A 21,607-nucleotide genomic window follows, 5' to 3' on the forward strand; every position below is an offset into this window, starting at 1 on the left:
GCCGGTGATATAAAAGCCTAATGCGGCTTTGTAAAAGGAGGAGTAGGGGGGTAAGTTAGTTACTGCAAACCAAATTAGAAAGTGAACTGTTTTTTTTAAGTTAATTAATGTCTATGTGATATAATTTTCCAGGTCCTTAACCATCTGCATAAAAAGTTAAGAAATTTGTCAAAGAAGTCAGAAGCATCAAAGAAAAAGGTAAGGTCTGATTTTCTATTTTGATTTCCAGCTATTCTAAACTATTAGATTAAGAGAATGCAGAGCAATTTATGTTAATTATTACAAGATAATTATCTATGGCAAGAGTTCTATACTGATTTACCCCTTCTTTTACAAAAATGTAGCGTGTTTTTTTGTTCTGGCCGTGCCGGTAACAGCTCCGATGCTCATAGAATTCCTGTGAGAGTTGGAGCTGTTACTGCCGTGGCTGGCGCTGAAAGCCGCTCTACGTTTTAGTAAAATGAGGGGCTAGCTAAGAATTTAAAGAAGTAGCATCAGCAATTTCTGGCCTTCAAAACTAGAATTTTAGCTCCGAGTGCCTCTTTTATAAAATATTTTCCTTGCAACTATTTGGTAGCATTTTCAGGTCAAGAATTATTCGCTTTTGACCCTAAGCAGTTAATAGAATTTGTTCAGGAAGAGGAAGAGTTAAATATCCAGGTTGTTCCTGGGGATTGAATCACTGTGACAGTTTGCTTAGACCAGTGATTTTCAACCGCTGTTCCCAGCACATTGGTGTGCTGTGAATGGTCTGTAAGTGTTTGGGGGTGGATCATTTAAAAACTACAGTGAGTCACGGCAGAGACAGTGTTGAAAGCTACCCATCTGACAGGTGGGGCCCTTCCTCTGCTGCATCCCGCTGCTCTGATGCAACTTCCTCTGGGAGAAGTGTGGCAGAGGAATGGTCCGGTCTGCCAAAGAGGCAGCATTTAGCACTGTCTCTGCTGCGACTTGCTGAAGCCTTCAAAGAAATTGTCTATTTTCTAAATTTTCAATTTTGGAGCTGAGTTGCACAGTGTAATGTGGCTTATCTGATGAGCTCCTATAATAACTGAAGAACTGATTTTCTACAAAAATAAATCATTTTATGTATAACAATTTTTATTGAAAGAATCAAATAATCAGTACAGTAGGATAATACAGAAATACATTCAGTACAATAAGAATTACAATAATATTTCATACAAATTTATATCATTCTTTCAAATTTAATTTCCATATGAATTAATTCAATCTTATCTACACCCCCCTTAATCTACATTAAAAATCAATAGTTTAAAAACTGACAATTTAAACATGATCAACAATTATTAGAATGGAATTAAAATTAATTTAAAATAACATTTAGTTATTGATCTATGAAAGAGAAATTGGTCCATACAGGAGCACTCTGTAGAGATTTATCTCCGGACCTCTGAGGTCTTTTCCTCCTTAGCAATAATGTTAGTGATCAATACTAAAAATGTTATTAGGTTGCTATTTAAATACTTTTGATCTGAAATCATTTATTATTAGGCCCTTGGACATGTTTGAGAGGGGGCCGAACAAGTGTCATTCTTAAATCAGCTGCTGTTTGGATTGGGCATGTTAGTCCGTATAAGCTAGCACTAATGCAAAAATTGTGTGATTTGATAATTTACCCCCTCCCCCCTTTTATGAAGCTGCGTTATTTTTATTTTTTTTATCACCAGCCATGGTGGTAAAAGCTCAGACGTTCATAGAATTCCTATGAGCGTCGGAATTTTTACCGCCATGGCCGGCAAGAAAAAAAAACCATAACACGGCTTCACTAATCGTTTAGCACATCTACATCACTATGGGCTCCTTTTACAAAGCCGCGCTAGCGGTTTTATCGCACACACCAGATTAGCCAGAAATCTACCGCCTGCTCAAAAGGAGGCAGTAGTGGCTAGCGATTGTGGCAATTTAGCACACGCTATTCCACGGGTTAAGGCCCTAGCACGGCTTTGTAAAAGGAGCCCTAAGTGCTAACTAATTATTGCATGGTTAGCACAGGAGGCCTTACTACCTAGTAAAGAAGTAGAAGTAGGGGCTCACAAACTAATTTGGAAATTAGCGTGTGGCCATTGATTCAGAAAATGGAAAATGCAGCCATTTTAAAGCTGCACTAAAAGTGGCCTCAGCATGCAGGAAACCCATGTGCTAATACTAGCACAGGCCACTTTTTTAGCACAGCTTTGTAAAAGGGCCCCAATGTGTGCTGATAAGGCTGCTCTTCTAGGAAACAAAAAAACTTTCAGTACTGAATTCTGAATATTTGTGAAAGCTCTACATGGAAAGTTTTATCATAATTTCATGTAAAGGTTTGCTGAAGAAGTCTGTTTCTGAGAATCTCAGAGTTCTGTCTCAGAGTAATGACACCAAAAAGGGTTAATTTTTGCCAGGGGTAAAGGAAGCAGTACATTATCTTCTCTATCGGCAGGGCTACGCATAACTGTAGGTAATCTTAATTTTTCAATAATTTTCATGGTCTATATCCTGTTGCAGTTGGTCCATAAACAATGGCTTACTCATATACTACAGCAAGGATGTTATCTTCATTTGCAGTGTCTGCACTTTCATTAAAAGCCCTAGTTCTCAGTGGCATAACCACAAGTGGCCCAGGTGGGCCTGGGCCCATCCACTTTGGGTTCAGACCCACCCACAATTCTTCTGTCTTTGTTATTGGTGGTGGGGATCCCCAGTCCCACCAGCTGCAGAGGTCCTCTGGTGGCAAGAACAGCTCCCTTTCCTACTTGCATCAGCCAACAGCACTGTCCATGTGCTGCCATTATGCTAGCCTCCCTTTACTGCATATGGTGAGCTTTTGCAAATGCACATAAAATGAACATGCACAGGGGGTGGGGCAGCAGCAGTGAGTGGACAGTGCTGCCAGCTGGAGTAAACAGGAAAGGGAGCTATTCTTGCAACTAGAGGACCCTGCAGCTGGTGGGGCTTGGGGATCCCCATCAACTCAGATATTTATTATTTTGAGTTGGCGTCAGAGGGAGGGGCTTTGGAGATTACATGTGCCTACCCAGTGGTCCACCCAAAATGTGAGGCTTGACTAGTGACATAGTAAGGGTGTGTGGGGGGGGGAGAGGTGGGGTCTGCCAAGGTGTGCTCTTCCTAAGGGCATGGCACTTCTCCTCCTCTCCCTCCCCCCACACTCCTCTCCTTGCCACGCATGCACGCCCCTTGCCTTCCCCCATACCTTTTTTAATTCCCTGGCACAAGTTTGCTGCCCGCATTGATGTTCTCTCTGACGTCACTTCAAGGACCCGCACCTAGGAAGTGACGTTAAAGGGTGAGCCAGCACCGACGCGGACATGTTGCTCATTCCAGAGAAGTTAAAAAGGTATGGGGAAAGGGAAGAGGGTATGCAAGAGGGGTGGGGAAGTGGGCGGGGAGGGGATCCACAGCAACGGGCACCGTTCACCCTTACTATGCCACTGGAAAGGTATGACTAGTAGGAAAAAGGAGGTATTGATGCCTCTGTATAAGACTCTGGTGAGACCTCATTTAGAATATTGTGTACAATTCTGGAGGCTTTACCTTCAAAAATATATAAAAGGATAGTGTGTGGTCTTCATCATGAGGCATATGGGGACAGACTTAAAGATCTCAATCTGTATATTTTGGAGGAAAGGCGGGAGAGGGGAGATATGATAGAGATGTTTAAATACCTACATAATGTAAATATGCAAGAGTTGAGTCTCTTTCATTTGAAAGGAACTCTGCAATAAGAAGGCATAGGATGAAGTTAAGCGGTGATAGGCTGGAGTAATCTGAAGAAATACTTTTTTACAGAAAAGGTGGTAGATGCATGGAACAGTCTTCCGGAAGAGGTGGTGGAAAGAGAGACTGTGTCTGAATTAAAGAGGGCCTGGGATAGGCACGTGGGATCTCTCGGAGAGAGAAAGAGATAATGATTGCTGTGGATGGGCAGACTAGATGGACCATTTAGCCCTTGTCTGCCATCATGCTTCTATGTTTCTATATCTTATTGGATTCAAAATAAAGATAAATAGATTTACTTCGAATTCCAGGTAGAGATTTATGTGAACTGCTGTTCGCACAAACACAAAAGTGAAACTTGATGAAAATTACTGACGATTAATACCAATTAACCCCAATAATATTCTGTTATTAGTTGTTGATGCATTAGCAGTTTATTTAGCAATTAACTCATGTGCATAACTGACATTATCCCAGGACAAGCAGGCAGGTATTCTCACTAGTGGGTGATGTCATCCGACAGAGCCCCGATACGGACATCTTGCAAGCATGTCTTGCTTGAAGAAACTCAGAAGTTTCGAGATGCCCGCACCGCGCATGCGCCAGTGCCTTCCCGCCCAATGCACCGGGCGTGTCTCCTCAGTTCTTTTTCTTCCGCGGAGCTGAGAAGTCTATCTTCAATTTGCGCCCATTGAATCTCTTTTTTGCCTTCTTTTTTGCCGCAGGTTGAGTTATTTTGGCTCTCCTGTGCATTTCTTTCTTTCTTTGATTTCTTTTTTCAAAAAATTTTTCCTTCCGATACCGGGTCGGCCGCGTGGATGGGGCCCCGCGCCTTCGACCTTGCGGCGGAGCTTTTCCGGCCTATGTCCCGGCCGATTACCGGTTTTAAAAAGTGTAGCAAGTGCCAGCGCGCGATTTCGCTCACGGACCCTCATCGACGCTGCTTACAGTGTCTGGGACCGGATCACTTCCCGAAATCGTGCCGGCCTTGCTCCACTCTGATCGGCGAAGCCCTCTGCCTCCCTGGCTGCTTCGGGCCTCCTGAAACCGGCATCGTTCACACCGGTTTCGGCCCCGACTTCGGCGCCGGTGCCTTCATCCGTCTCCTCGGAGCAGGTATCGACCCCGACAGTTCCACCAGTGGTGCTCAAGGTGCCAAAGACTGGCAAGCAGAAGCACGTAGCACCCAAGGAGCGCGGAGACCGTGCGGAAGGGCCCCCTTTTGGTGCGGATCCCTCCATATCGGCTTCGTTGCGGTCCATCCTGGAGGCTCAGTTCGTGGAGCTCATGCAGACCATGGGGCCTCGGCTGATTGCCACCATCCAGGGTGACCTTCCAGCTTCGGCTTCGAGGGGCGGACCTCCTCCTCCTCCTCGCCGCACGACCTCGTTGCTCGGCGAGGAGGAGCGGCGAGCGGTGTCCGGGTCCTCGAGGAGGTCCTCCATTAGCGCTGTACCTCCTTTGGAACCGATTCCCTCGAGGAGGGCCTCCCTTAGTGATATGCCTCCCTTGGAGCCCATCCCCTCGAGGAAAGCCTCGTTTAGTGACCTGCCTCCCTTGGAACCTATTACTCCGCCCCATGACTCAGTATGGCGTCCACCTTCGGGGCCACCCAGTTCTGGGCATAGCAGGAAGCAGGACGAGTTCTTCTGAACCCCCTATCAAACCTGGGCAGGCGCCGACCCCTATGCGTGGGGAGCTCACCTCGGAGATCTATGCACCCAGGGACTCTGGACCCCTCAGGAGCGTCAACATCACATCAATTTCCTGGAACTCAGAGCCATGTTCTATGCTCTCAAGGCCTTCCAGCACCTTCTCTGCCCTCAGGTTCTTCTCCTGTGCACAGACAATCAAGTCGCCATGTACTACATAAACAAGCAAGGCGGCACCGGATCTCGCCTCCTTTGTCAGGAGGCTCTCCGCATCTGGACCTGGGCCAGGGCCCGCAATCTCTTCCTCAAGGCTGTCTATATCCAGGGCGAACAGAACTCCCTGGCCGACAATCTCAGCCGCATCCTTCAACCTCACGAGTGGACTCTGGACCCTTCAACACTCTACTCCATCTTTGCTCGCTGGGGCACTCCGCAGGTGGACCTCTTTGCAGCCCCTCACAACCATCAGCTGCCCCAGTTCTATTCCAGACTCTTCTCTCCTCATCGTCTGACCCCAGACGCATTCCTGCTCGACTGGACGGATCGGTTTCTCTATGCCTTTCCTCCACTACCTCTGATGTTGCGCACGTTGTCCAAACTCCGCAGGGACAGGGCCACCATGATTCTCATCGCTCCTCGGTGGCCTCGCCAACACTGGTTCTCCCTCCTTCTTCAGCTCAGCTCCAGGGAGCCCATTCCTCTTCCTATGTTTCCTACTCTACTTACGCAGCAACGTCAGTCTCTACTGCATCCCAATCTGTCTTCGCTCCACCTGACAGCTTGGTTTCTCTCGGGCTGACCTCGCCAGAAAATCTATCTCAGCCTGTCCATCGCATTTTGGACGCCTCCAGGAAACCGACCACCCTCCAATGTTACCATCAGAAGTGGACCCGGTTCTCCTCTTGGTGTCGACGGCATCATCACGGTCCCACCTCATTGGCGGTGGAAACTGTACTGGACTATTTGCTCTCGCTATCCGACGCTGGCCTCAAGTCTACCTCAATCAGAGTCCACCTCAGTGCCATCACTGCGTTTCATCTGCCTATCCTCGGAAAACCTCTGACGGCTCATCCACTGGTTTCCCGGTTCATGAGAGGCCTCTTCAATGTCTAACCACCTCTGAAGCCTCCTCCTGTCGTCTTGGACCTGAATGTGGTTTTATCAGCCCTCATGAAATCTCCTTTTGAGCCTCTTGCCACAACTTCGCTCAAACTTCTAACATGGAAGGTGCTTTTCCTCATTGCCATCACCTCTGCCAGGAGGGTTAGTGAGCTGCATGCACTGGTCGCCAATCCACCGTTCACTGTTTTTCACCATGACAAGGTGGTTCTGCGTACCCATCCTAAATTCCTTCCCAAGGTGGTCTCGGCTTTTCACCTCAACCAGTCCATTGTGTTGCCTGTCTTTTTCCCTAAGCCCCATTCTCATCCTGGGGAACAGGCGTTGCACACGCTGGACTGTAAGCGTGCCCTTGCATACTACCTTGACCGTACCAGGGCTCACCGCTCGTCCCCTCAGCTCTTTCTGACCTTCGATCCTAACCGTCTGGGTCATCCTGTCTCTAAACGGACGCTTTCCAACTGGCTGGCTGCCTGTATTGCGTTCTGTTATGCTCGGGCCGGTCTATCACTGGAAGGTGCTGTCACGGCCCACAGGGTTAGAGCTATGGCTGCTTCTGTGGCTTTCCTCCGTTCCACGCCCATCGAGGAAATCTGCAAGGCTGCCACTTGGTCCTCAGTTCACACGTTCACTACTCACTACTGTCTGGATGCCTTCTCCAGACAGGATGGGCACTTCGGCCAATCTGTGTTACAAAATTTATTTTCCTAATGGCCAACCATCCCTCCTCCCTCTCTGTTAGCTTGGAGGTCACCCATGCGTAAAGAATATGCTGCCTGCTTGTCCTGGGATAAAGCACAGTTACTTACCGTAACAGGTGTTATCCAGGGACAGCAGGCAGATATTCTTACGTCCCACCCTCCTCCCCGGGTTGGCTTCTTAGCTGGCTTATCCTAACTGGGGACCACGCACTCCTCCGTCGGGCGGGAAGGCACTCGCGCACGCGCGGTGCGGCCAACTAGAACTTTCTAGTTAAAAAGGTCCGTACTGGGGCTCCGTCGGTGATGTCACCCATGCGTAAAGAATATCTGCCTGCTGTCCCTGGATAACACCTGTTACGGTAAGTAACTGTGCTTTCTTTGCATACCTTACAAGTTACTGCATGAAGGTTTCAAATACTTTTTCACACAAGGATACTTATTATTTAATCTTTTTATTGAATAACTCACAAAAAAATATCCTTTTGAGTTATTTATTCACTGTGGTTATTTTTCTCTCATCAAGCATTTGAGCATATGTTGAATATAAATTGTACTAAAATACAGGTCATCCTAATGAGTTTACAAACTTTACTCAGCATTGCATTCCCTCTAGAACAGTCAGGGAGACCACCAGCCAGTCAGATTTTTAGGATATTCACAATAAATATGCAAGAGAGAGATTTGTCTATGGGGGAAATTCTAAAACTTCAAGGTTGAAGCATCTACTGCTGCCTAAATAAGAGACATTGGAATTGTGACTATGTAGGTGCTTTAGGCCGCTGAGGCACCAGAAATGTAGACCTGGAAAACCCTGGTCTACATTTCTGGTGCCTATCTTTTCTGTAGGCACAGTTTTGAAACTGGCTCTGATGCGTGATTGAACACGATCGGTGGCTGCTTTTAAGACGGCTGCCAATATTAGTGGCAGTTACAGGATCCGGCCCTACTACCTTCTTTATAGGCAAAGCTCTGTCTTGCCTATGCATTAGGGATGTCTTCAAAACCTGACTGGCTGGTGGTCCCACAGGATAGGTTTGAGAACCCTTCTCTAGAGCATATTCGCAGTTTGTGGAGTGGCACAACAAAGTCACAGAGATTCACACAATCTTTGGGACATACTGTGGCCCTCATTTACTAAGGTGTGCTAAGAGTTTTAGCGCGCGCTAAATCAACGTGTGCGCTAACTGCTAACGCTTCTATAGGATAACATTCATGTGTTGGTGTTTAGCGTGTGATTAGCGTGCACTATTTATCGCGCACCTTAGTAAAAGAGGGGGTATGTGTCATATGGGTCTCATTGGTTTTTCCTTTTTTTTGAGTAGCAGTTATTATATAAGGCAATACTGGGGAATTATTTAAGATGATTAAACATATATCATATATACGGACTGAATGGTTGTTTATGATGTAGAAGAAGAAAAGCCAGTTTTGAGTCTTGGAAGGGGAGGTTATTCTCCTGACGCAGCTTACTGCGAAACAAGGTCTTGCAAGGACTCTTGTTGAGAATTAGGATCTTCATTTTAATAAAAATAATCACAAATACAAACAAACCATAAATATGTGTAAGCATATCATTTTCATTGGCTTATTGACCAATAGCATAAATATGGCATTAATGTCAATGGCTTTAAAATAATATTCCAGTCATTCTGTTTACTTTTTATGGACAGTCTTCATAGAGATCACATTAAACAAACAAGAGCAGTCATGTAGTGTTTCCTTGGTTACAAATGATACTAATAATGTATTAAGAAGTGAGCTCTGGAATCGAGCAAGATAGATATAATGGAGTAAAAACAGATGCTGCACATTGTCAGATTATATGACCAATTTATGTATGGCACGTCTTAAATACAGAAGATTGCAAAGACCAAATTTTCAGCTAATCAGGAGGACAAAGCTAGTTACAAATGAATTGGGTTAATAGTTATTGATACCGATAAACGTTTAACAACCAAAAGTTCATATGAACCTTGTGTTGACTTTTTATTATGCATTTTTGTAAACATGTACAAAGCAGTTTATAAAAGCAAATAAAACATCTTTTTATCATACACACTATTTCATACATGTGGAGGGGCATAATCAAATGAAACATCTTAAGTCCATTTTGGGCCTAAATCGCAAGTCGCCCAAAGTCGGACAGGGAAAATGTCCATTTTCAAAAAATATGTCCAACATATATATTTTTTTTTTCAAAAAATTGTCTAACTGTACGTCCAGCCGTTTGATTGTCCAGGCCGATAAGTTGCCCATCTTTATACCCCATTTTCATCCAAAAATTTGTCCAAGTCAAAAACGCCTAGAAAAAGATCTTTTGGACGTGGGCGGGGTCAGCAAAGTGATGGACTGGACACCTAAACATTGCACCAGAGTAGTAGGGTACCTTACAGGGCACTGCTGTGAACTTCACAAAAAGTGTGCCACATATACATCTCACCAGAACAACCTTATAGGTCATAGTGAGCCCCCCAAAACACCCCCCAGAACTGACTAGACCCACCTATCTACCACCCTAATAGCCCTTATGGCTGCAGGTGCCACTTATATGGCAGTACAAAAGGGTTTGGGTTTTTTTTTTGGGGGGTGCACATGTTTCACCATGAATGCAGTGATTAGAGTGGCTTATGGGCCTGGGTCCTCCTCTCCATGATTCACTAACCCACCCCCCAAGACCACTTAAACTACCTTTGTGCAGCTCTACTAGGCTTTCCTATGCCAGATGCTGATGTGCTGGAGGCAGATATGTAAAGTTGTTATGATTTTTATTGGGGGGTGGGTCAGTGATCACTGGGCTAGTGTGTGGGGGTCTGTACTTTGTGTCTGCAGTGCTTATCTGGTCACTTTGGATACCTTCTGTGCACTTAGACCTAGTTTTAGATGGCCTAAGTCACAACGTACAAGTACCGTCTAAGCAGTGTTGTAAAACTTTCGGTTATACATGCAATATGACTAAGTCTAGGACGGCCCACATCCCGCCCAAATCCAACCCTCGACACTCCTCCTGAAACACCCCTTTTGGCATATTGCAGCACTGTGAAGGCCTAAGTTGTTTTTAGATACGTGTAAAACCCAGTTCGATTATCGACACTTGGACGACTTGTGTTACTGATCGTCCAAGTTGCTGATTTAAGCTGATTTTTAGACGTATTTCTGTTTCGATTATGAGTCCCTCTCTTTATAGTGTATTTATAGTAAAGAGTTTTAATTCCTTATAGAAAACATAGAAAAATGAAGGCACTTAAAGACCATATGACCTATCCGGTCTGCCTGACCATGCCATCTGCTATCTCTGCTCTCCTTTAGAGACCTAATGTTCTGTACTTGTCCAAAGCTTTCTTGAATTTAGATACACTTTTTGTTTCCACTACCTCCACTGGGAGGTCATTCCATGCATTCACCACCTTTTCTGTGGAAAAGTATTTTCTAAGGTTACTTCTGAGTCTATACTCTTTTACCCTCATTCTATGCCCTCTCATTCCAGCGTTTCCTTTCAATTGACTCACCACATGCACATTTATACCACGTGGGTATTTAAATATCTCTATCAAATCTCCCCTCTTAATTCTTTCCTTCAAAGTATGCATATTGAGCTCTTTAAATACGTCGCTATACACTTTCAAAGAAATTCTGTAACCAGCGCCTAAACTTAGGCGTTGGTAGGCGCCCTGCTGATGCCTAAGTTAATTGAAAAACGCTGTCAGAAACGTAAAAAAATGGCAATGTTGAAGTGCCTACTGACGCCTAAATAAAAGGCAGCAGGCATCATGGGTAGGTAGCCGCTTTAGGACGTGGAATGCTAAAATAGGTGTGGCCAATGTCGGAAGTGGCATTAGGTGGGCTAAAGTGTGCAGGAAGGTAAGCCCTTGAGACCTCACCCCCATACACTTCATGGCTACACCACTGTTAACACCACCTTTATATAATTTTTTTCTCCTTTATGGTTCAAAGCTTATATACCCCAAGCTACAGGGGTTAAATATGCCCCCCTTCTCAGTCACTGTTCATTTGAACCCATATGTGCTCATATATTCTTATCAATATTTGATATCATAATGAGCTGTAGAGGTCTCTACTGATCTGGTTACTGCCTCCAATACTTCTTATACATGGCATGCATGCAAAACCAGAGGAAAAATGATGTTAAGGATTAGGAAACATATATCTGTCCTTCTGGTGGTTTCAAGGTATTTTTTTTTTGTTTTAGGTCAAATATTTTTATTATAAACAGTCAAACCTCGTTTTGTGAGTAACGCGGTTTGCAAGTTTTTTGCAAGATGAGTAAATTACTCTTGCAAATCATGCCTCCCAAACCGAGCGTTGACTCGATTTGCGAGCTCCAACCCCCCAAGAACCGGCATCGCCTGCCAATCCAAACCCTTACTGCAATCTGGCACCGGCATGCAGCACCAACCCACAGGACATGCCATTGCTGGAAGAGCCTGCCATTTGCTGCTGATCTCTGCTGGACTGGGCCTTGAGCATCTGCGCATGCTTTTCCGAGATTCTAATGAGATTATCGGAGAAAGCGGGAACCAAAAGGCCTTGAGCATGCGCAGATGCTCAAGGCACAGCCCATCAGAGATCAGCGACAAAAGGTAGGCTCTTCCGGCACCGGCACATCCTGTGGGTTGTTACTGCATGCCGATGACAGATCGCGGTAAGGGTTTGGGTTTGGGCAGGTGGGCGATGCCGGTTCTTGGAGAGGGGGGCATGATGCCAGTTCTCAGGGGTGGGGTGGAAGCGCGCCAGTGGTCTCGGGGTTGTGGGGGGGGGTCTTTTTGGGATATCATGGTGTGGGGTGGAAGTGAGCAGCGCCAATGGCCTCGGGGTCTGTGTGCGTGTCTGTTTTTGGGATGTGGAACCAATCAAGCGAGTTTCCCTTACTTCCTATGGGGAAACTTGCTTTGATATACGAGCACTTTGGTTTACGAGCATGCTTCTGGAACTAATCATGCTCGCAAACCAAGGTTCCACTGTATAATGAAAGAGTAAGGAAAAGAAACTATAACAAAGGTATCTTAATGATTTTATAAAGCAAGAATAAAAACAAAAGAATAATAATGAAAATGAAATGAATTAATAGAGGAAATTGAAAAAGTACAGAAAAGGGTGATAAAAATAATAAAGGGGCTGGAATGACTTCCCTATGAGGAAAGGTTAAAGTGGATAGGATTTCATTGGCTAACGAGTCATTAATGAGCAACAATTGGTTTTTAACCCATTTCTGATGTTAATTGGCACCAATTAAGATGTGCATGCAAACTGCTATAATGCAATGCACCCAAAACCTATTTTGTGCAACTCAAAAGGGAGTAAGGCAACAGGAGGAGCATCGGTGTGTCAGGGATGTTCCAAAAAGTTATGCACATCAGTACAGAATATTAGTCTCCATTCCCAAGTTGGACGCTAGCATGTACACCAGTTTTCAGTAGGTATACGTCTTTTGTCCAAAGATAGGGCATGGGAATTGGCACTGTGTGATTCTATAAAGGGCATGCACCCCTTATAAAATCCCGTTTGGTGCTAATACATAACAAGTACCCATTTTTCAGGACCATTTATAGAATCTGGCCCTAATTGCTTAATGACCTTTAGTAGAAAGGCTCTTTAGTGGAACAAAACATTCAAAATTAAGGTGCGCTATGCTTTTTAGCACATGATGAATAGTGCACGCTAATCACGCGCTAAACACTAACATGTTCATGTTATCCTATGGATGCGTTAGCAGGTATGGTTTTGGTTTTAGTGTCAAAATCAACATGAAATTCTAATTTGGTCTTTTTTTTGGCCAAAAATAAAAGTGTATTTTTGGATTGAACTTTGAGGCAGCCCCTGCTCCATCCCTCTCCCCCAGGAGCAACTTCCATCCAATGCAGAAGGCCTCATTAGCCCCTCCCCCCCACTCCACTGCATTGGTGGTGCAGTGGAAAAGAGAGATTTGCCCCTGAACGTCTCTGCGTTGTCAATATGTCATATGAGACTGCTACTTGAAGTTCTGGCAGCTATGTTGAGATTGAAGACTGAATGGGTAGGATTGATTGCTTATTTGTGCCGGCCCCAATCCTAATATAGGTGTCAAAACTTACCACTTCAAGTCCTGGCAGCCATATTGACAATGAAGCTGGCAAGGGCAGGAGCAAATGCAGATCACTCTTTCCTCCTCTGCACTCCCCGGGGGGGGGGTAGGGGGGTGGAGCCTTACATTACTTTTGCTCTGGGAGGAGGGCCTGGACCTCATAGGTGAGTTCTCTGGGCCTTGGAGATGAGCTGCTCCTGTTTTGGAAGAGGGAGTGAGGGTGCAGCAAAGTTTCATTTACAGATTCCATTTTGGCCCAAACCAAGTGACAAAATTCAGTTGCATGTTCAGTTTTGGTCAAAATGGAAAAAAAAAAAGGTTCTGGTCAGCTTCTACATCAGGTGCATGTGCTTGCACCTAGATTGCCCAAAATTGTATGTAAATTATACTGTTTTATAAGTTATCCACATAACTGCATCCCACTCAGCTCTGCCTTGTCTCTATCTATATGTATACTCACCTTCAAACTACAAGCTGTAACATTTAGGCTCCAGTTTATACTGTAGAATAGCACATAGTGAGAATATTGGTATTTATAAGTGCATCTGTGCACCATTATAGAAATGTCCTCTTAATATGCTGCTTGGATGGCATCAGCAGTGAGGAAATGACTCTGCCAACCTGAGTTAGCAGACAGCTGCTGATAGCAAAGATTCAGGTCAGCCCAAACTATGCGGTGGCTCAGTACACATTCTATTCATATATAAACTAGCTAGATGAAATTAGAGCCTTCAACAGACAGAGCTGTAGGGTATAATTTTATGATGGCATTTTCATACATATATGCCATTTTATGAATGTAAAATGCCTGTCATAAAATTATCCTTTGCATTCATGTATGTGACTCAGGTGTAAATGTGCTTGGGGCATGTATGCAAACACAAGCAAGGAGAAAGGACCAGTGTTCCCTGGACAAAATCGTGATACGAAAACGCAAAGAGAAACACAAGTTTCTGGATGTCCAGGATAAAATGATTTATTCAAAACAAACACTTTAAAATCAAGGTGAATTAGGTACAAGTTGTGTCACTGATGAGACTCAAATCCTACACTGTCCGTGTTTCGGCAAGAAAGATGCCTTCCTCAGGGGTCCTAATTTGACAGACACAAATGTGTGGTACCTAATGCCACTTGTGAGCATGTACTATTAGTGACACAACTTGTACCCAATTCACCTTGTTGCTGTTACCTTGATTTTAAAAGTGTTTGTTTTGAATAAATTATTTTATCATGGACATCCAGAAACTTGTGTTTCTCTTTGCATTTTCGCATAGCTTGGTATGTGCATTCTTTGAAAATATATGCAGTTATGTGTATTGTATGTGAGTACATGTTGTGACCAGCCAGAGATTCTCCCTGCTCAGGTCCCAGGTAGGACAGAGAAAAAAGTAGAAGAAAAGAAATCCTGGAGAGGAATTGGGAAGGGACAGGTAGTTCCTGAACATAATAATAACACTGTCCACCGGGGGAGCCCAAGAGGCCCTTGGAACACTGCCAGGGCTGACAAAGCAGGGCGTTTCCCCAAGGTACTTAAACCTGTGTGTAAGAACAGAGAGGGAAGCCAGCTGGGGAGGAGGTTTAATCCTTTCCTCCCTAAAAAGTCTTCTCAGCCAAGCAGGAGCGATGGCCCCGTTCCAATGGAGGTGCTAGAGGAAGGTCAGGTTGAGGATCCTGTGTTCCCTGAAGAGCTGCCTATGGAATTGGAGGAAGGCTGTTCAGAATTTGCTCCTCAAGTCACTGAAGCAATGCAGGTGGACTTTGCCTCCATTTCCAAACAGTGAGTGTGATTTTGGATGCTGGACTGTTTAGAGAATATTTTCTTTTTTGTTCTTGCTATTTTTCAAGCTTGGGGAGTGATTATTGGGGAGAGGTTTTGCTGTTATCCTGGGTGGGAATTGTGAAAGTCAAACTAATGACTGTTTGTTTGCAAAACCTATCACTCCCTGGTTTTTCCTGGCAGTGTGTGGAACTAGCCAGAGGCTTGTGAAAACTTTGGCATTTTTGGGAAGTGAAGATAAATGCCTAAGACTGTATTGTTGTTTTTTTGTTGGTTGATTTTGAAAATTGCCTGCTTTATTAGCAGCCCGGGTTTGGACTGAGTTGGACTACAAACCCAGGACACAGCTGAAGTGTCCTCAGTTCTGAAGGCAAGGCAAGGACTGGTTTTGTATACTGGCTTTGTCCTATTTGAGTTGTTTATTTTTGTTTGTGCTGCTGTTTAAACATTCTGACCAATTTAGCAGCTGTATGAAGAAAACTACTTACCTGAATTCAGGAAGAATAAATAAGATTATTGTTTTGAAGAAATAAATGATAATGACTTTGTTTTGTTTTTGATTCCATCTTGGAATCCAGTCCTGCAGGGTGGCTCCAGGCCGGGCCACACGTCAGGGTGCTATTTTGTGGCTAGCCACTGAGGGTGCTATTGAGCACTGTTTGGAGCCTCAGTGGACCACATAGTTTGGTGTCAGGAGTGGGATATAGCACCTCCTGCAGGACATCCGAGGAACCGCAATTTAAAAAAAAAAAAAAAAAATATTCTCTAAACAGTCCAGCATCCAAAATCACACTCACTGTTTGGAAATGGAGGCAAAGTCCACCTGCATTGCTTCAGTGACTTGAGGAGCAAATTCTGAACAGCCTTCCTCCAATTCCATAGGCAGCTCTTCAGGGAACACAGGATCCTCAACCTGACCTTCCTCTAGCACCTCCATTGGAACGGGGCCATTGCTCCTGCTTGGCTGAGAAGACTTTTTAGGGAGGAAAGGATTAAACCTCCTCCCCAGCTGGCTTCCCTCTCTGTTCTTACACACAGGTTTAAGTACCTTGGGGAAACGCCCTGCTTTGTCAGCCCTGGCAGTGTTCCAAGGGCCTCTTGGGCTCCCCCGGTGGACAGTGTTATTATTATGTTCAGGAACTACCTGTCCCTTCCCAATTCCTCTCCAGGATTTCTTTTCTTCTACTTTTTTCTCTGTCCTACCTGGGACCTGAGCAGGGAGAATCTCTGGCTGGTCACAATGTGCACCCACTTCTGAGCAGGTGTAAATGTACTGTATATTGCTTCAATATACTGCAATTATTGTAGGACTTGTGTTAGTATTTTATAAAGATATATGGGGGGGAGCATTTTCAAAAGATTGTCCAAGTCAAAATTGGGATGGTCTGCTCATACATAACATCCAAAAACAGGAAATATGTGAGAAAAATGTTCTTGCATTGAAACATCCAAAATGAAATGTTCAAAATATGAATGTCAAAAGAGCAGGCATGAACACGTCTGGCTTCATTTGTACTGCCTAGTAGTCAGTGCAGTGGACATTATACTATTGGACTTGGGTACAAATCCCACTTAATTCTGTTATTTGTGAGCTCTCCAGGAACAGATAAAAAACTACTGTACCTAAAGGTACACCGTTACAATAGCCATCTGTGAAAGAGTAAGTGATTATCTTCCACTAATGCTACCATTCCACCTCCATACAGCAGGGGCTGCCAGCCCAAGACTGAACGGTCTACATGTCCCAGACCTTACTGGGCTTTATAGCTTAGTGCTGAGCTACCTTAACAAGGTAACCCTGCTGAGTCAGGGGGCAGGGTTAAGCAGGGAGATATTTATCTGTCTCAGAGGAGAATCATTGGGGAGAGGTCCCTGAGTAAAAGGATCTAGAAGGAGAGAAACCTTCCCTAGCCGTGGCTGCATTCAAGCCCTGGGGAGGACTGGAGTGAGAGAGCTAGCCGAGCTTTTCAAAACCCGGACAAAGTGCTGGATTTTGAAAAGCAGTCCAGACTCCTGGACATGCCCTCAAAAGGATGACATGTCCAGGGAAATCCGGATGTTTGGTAACCCTACCTATGAGGGAATATGCTTGGGTAGATGTCTCAATAAAACATTTTGTTGTACCTTCTAAAGTGGTTTATGTGTGCTGCTTGGGTGAATGTAGAAATCTCTCACACCATCATGCTTACAGGCATCTTAGAAATACAGGTATATTTCTATGTATGTTCCAGAAGGGCTCACATATTAAGAATCACTGGGAGATTAAGGAGAGGTCATGCCCTCGTCCATTCAGTGGTCAGTTCCTCAATCAGGTTACCTTTTTTACACTGCTTGTGATTAAAACGGATCTAAGATAAAAATGTTCTTTTTATACTTTGATATTTCTTCTCATTTTGTTATTGTTGAAAGGCATCCTAATTTTAAGCTACCCTAGTCCTATCCAAAACGCACCTCAAACACACTCCCTTGTTATTTAGACAAATTTTAGTGTAAAACATCCAAATTCTGCCATTCAAAAATCGTGCTTAGAAAATTTTCAGCAGATGAACCTCTTTTTTGATCATTTTGAGATTTCCATCAGATTTGAAAATAGGCTCACAATAGGCACCATGTCTTCTCCTAGGCAACCTGTTATATAGGTACTTCTTTATGTGGTGGGCACATCAGCTGTAAGGACGTGGCTCTTTCAGTGTAAGTTGGCAAGGGTTGCTGAAAGCAAGGATTCAAGTTAGCTTCGAAAATACGATTCAGCAATGGTTCTCTGCTGGTGTAAAAGATCGAATGAAACCACAGATGCTGTTTAGAAAAATCTTTGAACGAAAAGTATTTTTCCAAAGAATGGTTTACACATGAAAAATGGCTATTTTAGAATTGCGCCAGGGAAGTAAAAAGGTGTGGGGAAGGCAATGGGTGCACATGCAGGGCAAGGAGAGGAGCAGGGAGCAGAGATGAGGAGGGGTGCTGCGCCCTTAGGAAGAGCGCGCCCGGAACAGACTGCTCCCCCTGCACCCCCCATTACTACCAGAATGGAACCTAGGCGCCTTAGTTCCATTATAGAAGATAATAGAATCAGTATCAGCATGCCTAATATTTAGATGCTCACAGTTACATCGGCTCTAGAGGTGGTCGAAGTGTGGGCATCTAGATGCAGCAGGAACACTTGTAACTTAACCTTGCCCTTCCTATGTACACCACCTAGCAAATACATGCTAAGTAACCCAAGTGGGTATTTGAAGAATAGAGCTTAGCCTCCCTAGAAGCACTTTCTTGGGTTTCTGTACACATATGTACATTAGTGCTAGTAGTCTAAATATTTACACGTACAAGGAACACATAAGTGTTACTGCCCATTTCATGTGTACTTAGGGTAAGAATTTGGGCAGAGCATAGGCAGAGTCGTGATGTACTCACTTTCACGTGTAGTTCGCAAGCAATATTTAGGCTTCCTGCTGTATACAGGCCAGTATGTCTAGGGCTACCAGACATCCAGATTTACCCGGACATCTCCTCTTTTTAGAGGACTGTCGAGGTTTCGTGGACTGGAGGGAGTTTGTCCGGGTTTTGGAGTCTCCAGTCCAGAACCCCACCCTAGAGTTGAGTATGATTCTCCTCTGTTGGCCTGTGCCCATGTACCTCCTCCAGTGCTACAATTTCAAACTTCAGGCAACCGGCGGCTTTAGTGACATGATCCTGCTGTCGGCCTGCCCTAGATGCCTTTGCTCTGCAGTGACTTCCTGTTCCCGTACACTGCAGAGCAAAGGTTTCTGGGACAGGCCAATGGCAGCAGGATCATGTCACTAAAGCCGCCGGCTGCCTGAAGTTTGAAATTACAAACCCAGAGGAGGTACATGGGGACAGGGGAGACTTGGAGAGCCATACCCAGCTCCGGGGTAGCCCGAATGGGGAGCTGGAGAGGGAGAGGCTATGCTGGGGGTGCGGCGGGGTAGGGGGCGAGATCAGTGGGAGGCAGGGGAGGGGCAGGACACTGTGGGTGGGCCAGGGAAGGGCTAAGACTGGGGGCAGGGTCAAGTGTCCTCTTTTATGACTTAACAAATATGGTAATTCTAAGTGTGTCAGCACTCATAATTTAGCACTGTCAGAATTTGTGCAAATGGTTTATTGGCTTATATCTCGCTTTATACAAAGTGGGTTACAACTAGTGCATACATAATTAAAACAACTTCACATACAATACAAACAAATCAGACCAGACAAAAGTTTTATAAAGACATCTAGACATCTGTTACAAAAAAATCACGACTCTGGATGGATGAGGGCATGACCCTTCTTTAATCTCCTAGTGGTCCTGACCCCCTCACCCACTTTAACTCTTATAAATATGTGAGCCCTTCTGGAACATAGACATACTTACTATACCCAGATTTATAAGACACCTACAAGTGTGATGGCTATTGCAACAGTGTGCCTTTAGGTACAGTAGATTTTTTATCTGTTGGATGGCTCACAAATAACGTATAACAGAATGCAATAGGCAAGTTTCAAGTTGAATTAATTTTAATATACCGACCATTGACGTGTATCTGGCTGGTTTACAATGCTAAAAATGAAAGGTTAAAATAAATTTTTATAGGGGGGAGGGGAAATGTGAACATTAAATTGACAAATTACAGATACGAACATGAGCTTGAGGGTAAAGGGGGAGGGGAAAATTAATAATACATCATTAAAAACAAATTTAAAAAGGGGAGGGGGGATATAACATCAGGAAAAAGGATCGCTTCTTAAAAGCGGTTCATATTTATTTTGTTAGCTGTTGAAGAAGAAATGACATTAACTGTACAGGCAAGGCCTGAATAAGGGAAATGTTATACTCATCTACCAAGGAAGGCAGAGACCCAGACTGAAAGACTTACTACCTACAAGAAGTGAACTTTCAATGCCAGTATCTGGATTATATCCTTATCAGTGTAGACTAAATAAAATTGAAATGACTGGATGGATCAGTTGGTCTTTACTTATGATTTTCTCCTATGTTGCGATGAACAAGAGGATTTTAAATTAGGATAATGGAGCATATGAAGACAGTATTCTGAATCAGTCAAGGAACAGAATCCCATTCCATCATGATGGTCTTGGATCTATTACTGTCGTGTTTATTATTTTTTTGTATAATGGGATGCTGTAATTGTAAGAAAATGTTATAATAAGAAAATAGCTCTCCTGCTTTGAGAATAAGTACCTTGGTTTCACCTGGCTGTTTAATTTATTTTTTTTAAACTGCCTAAATTAGTATTGCAGTAGGAGACTTACGCTGTCACAGCACTCTCCATCAATTAACATTATCTTTTAATTGTAAAGAGCTGTAATGCTGCTGAGAACAATTAAGCAGCATGTGTGATTGATCTTGAAACTTTAATGACTGCAGAAATGTCTTCTCATACAAAGCAATCAACATATGTTTTTAATTTATGGAATATAAAAGTGGTTGCAAATCTAAATTCACTATGGTGGTGAGAAATTGGCTGCTGTCTTGACGGAAAAGCCGAATCTGAAGGCAGAGGTGTTGTGTGGTGAATGCTGGGGTCTGCACTAAAAATTGAAGAAACTAGAGAACTTGCAGGGACTTGAAGAGGACATAGGGCTGCAGGAAAGACATGGAGAAGAAATGCTTGTTGAGGCTCCTCCCCATACTTTAGGAAAACTGGGAGAAACTCGGAAATGAATAGCAGCTATTAACCTAGAAATGAGAGTCAAGGCACAGTGCCACATCCATTGGTGGCTCCAGCTAAAGCAGCAAAACTGTGTTGAAAGTATCAAGTGGTGGGAAGTCTATAGGGAGCTCCCACAGCGGCAGAAGAGCACAAGTGGGCTGGAATTGAAGCTCAGGAAATAAGTGGGCAGGTATTAAAACTACAGGAAGAGGGTAATAAATGGAATAAAATATTTTTTAGGAAGTCATCCCTAGCAAAAGCATTACATTTTATAGACATGATTTCAACAATAGGGAGGAGGTGACTAAGGGCTCCTTTTTTCAAAGGTGCATTAGGGCCTTAACGAGCGGAATAGCATGCGCTAAAATGCTGCAACAGCTAGCTGCTACTGCCTCCTCTTGAGCAGGCGGTAGTTTTTCGGCTAGCGCGCGCTATGGCGTCAGTTAAAAACGCTAGCGCACCTTCGTAAAAGGAGTCTTAGGGGAGAGTGTGACGCAGTGGTTAAAGCTACAGCCTCAGCACCCTGAGGTTGTGGGTTCAAACCCACACTGCTCCTTGTGACCCTGGGCAAGTCACTTAATCCCCCCATTGTCCCAGGTACATTAGATAGATTGTGAGCCCGCCGGGACAGGTGGAAAAATGTTGAGTACCTGAATAAATTCATGTAAACCGTTCTGAGCTCCCGTGGGAGAACGGTATAGAAAATTGAATAAAAAAATAAATCTAAAATTTTACAGAATATATACAAACTATTTAAATATTGGTGAAAGGCTATAAGCACAAATGCTCCTAGTCTAGCCAAAATACATTCCTGATTTGGAATCCCTAATGGTAGTGTGGACCCAACACGGTCCGTGTTTTGGAACTAA

At 44.1% G+C, this 21,607-nt stretch overlaps 1 protein-coding gene across 3 annotated transcripts in view; it reads left to right on the forward strand.

Moving 5' to 3' along the window:
• The window catches only part of GALR1 (galanin receptor 1), a 50,124-nt gene that overhangs the window by 14,448 nt on the left and 14,069 nt on the right, over positions 1-21,607 (forward strand). For all 3 annotated transcript variants that reach the window (XR_004537961.1, XR_004537963.1, XM_033929507.1), the window contains exon 2: positions 133-198. Coding sequence is in view for 1 of the 3 variants with exons in the window: in XM_033929507.1 (XP_033785398.1) it covers positions 133-198 (66 nt within the window). In the remaining 2 variants the exon portion in view is untranslated. The remainder of the gene's footprint in view (positions 1-132; positions 199-21,607) is intronic.

The sequence above is a fragment of the Geotrypetes seraphini genome, chromosome 2 (genome assembly GCF_902459505.1).
Source record: "Geotrypetes seraphini chromosome 2, aGeoSer1.1, whole genome shotgun sequence".
Classification (NCBI taxonomy): domain Eukaryota; kingdom Metazoa; phylum Chordata; class Amphibia; order Gymnophiona; family Dermophiidae; genus Geotrypetes; species Geotrypetes seraphini.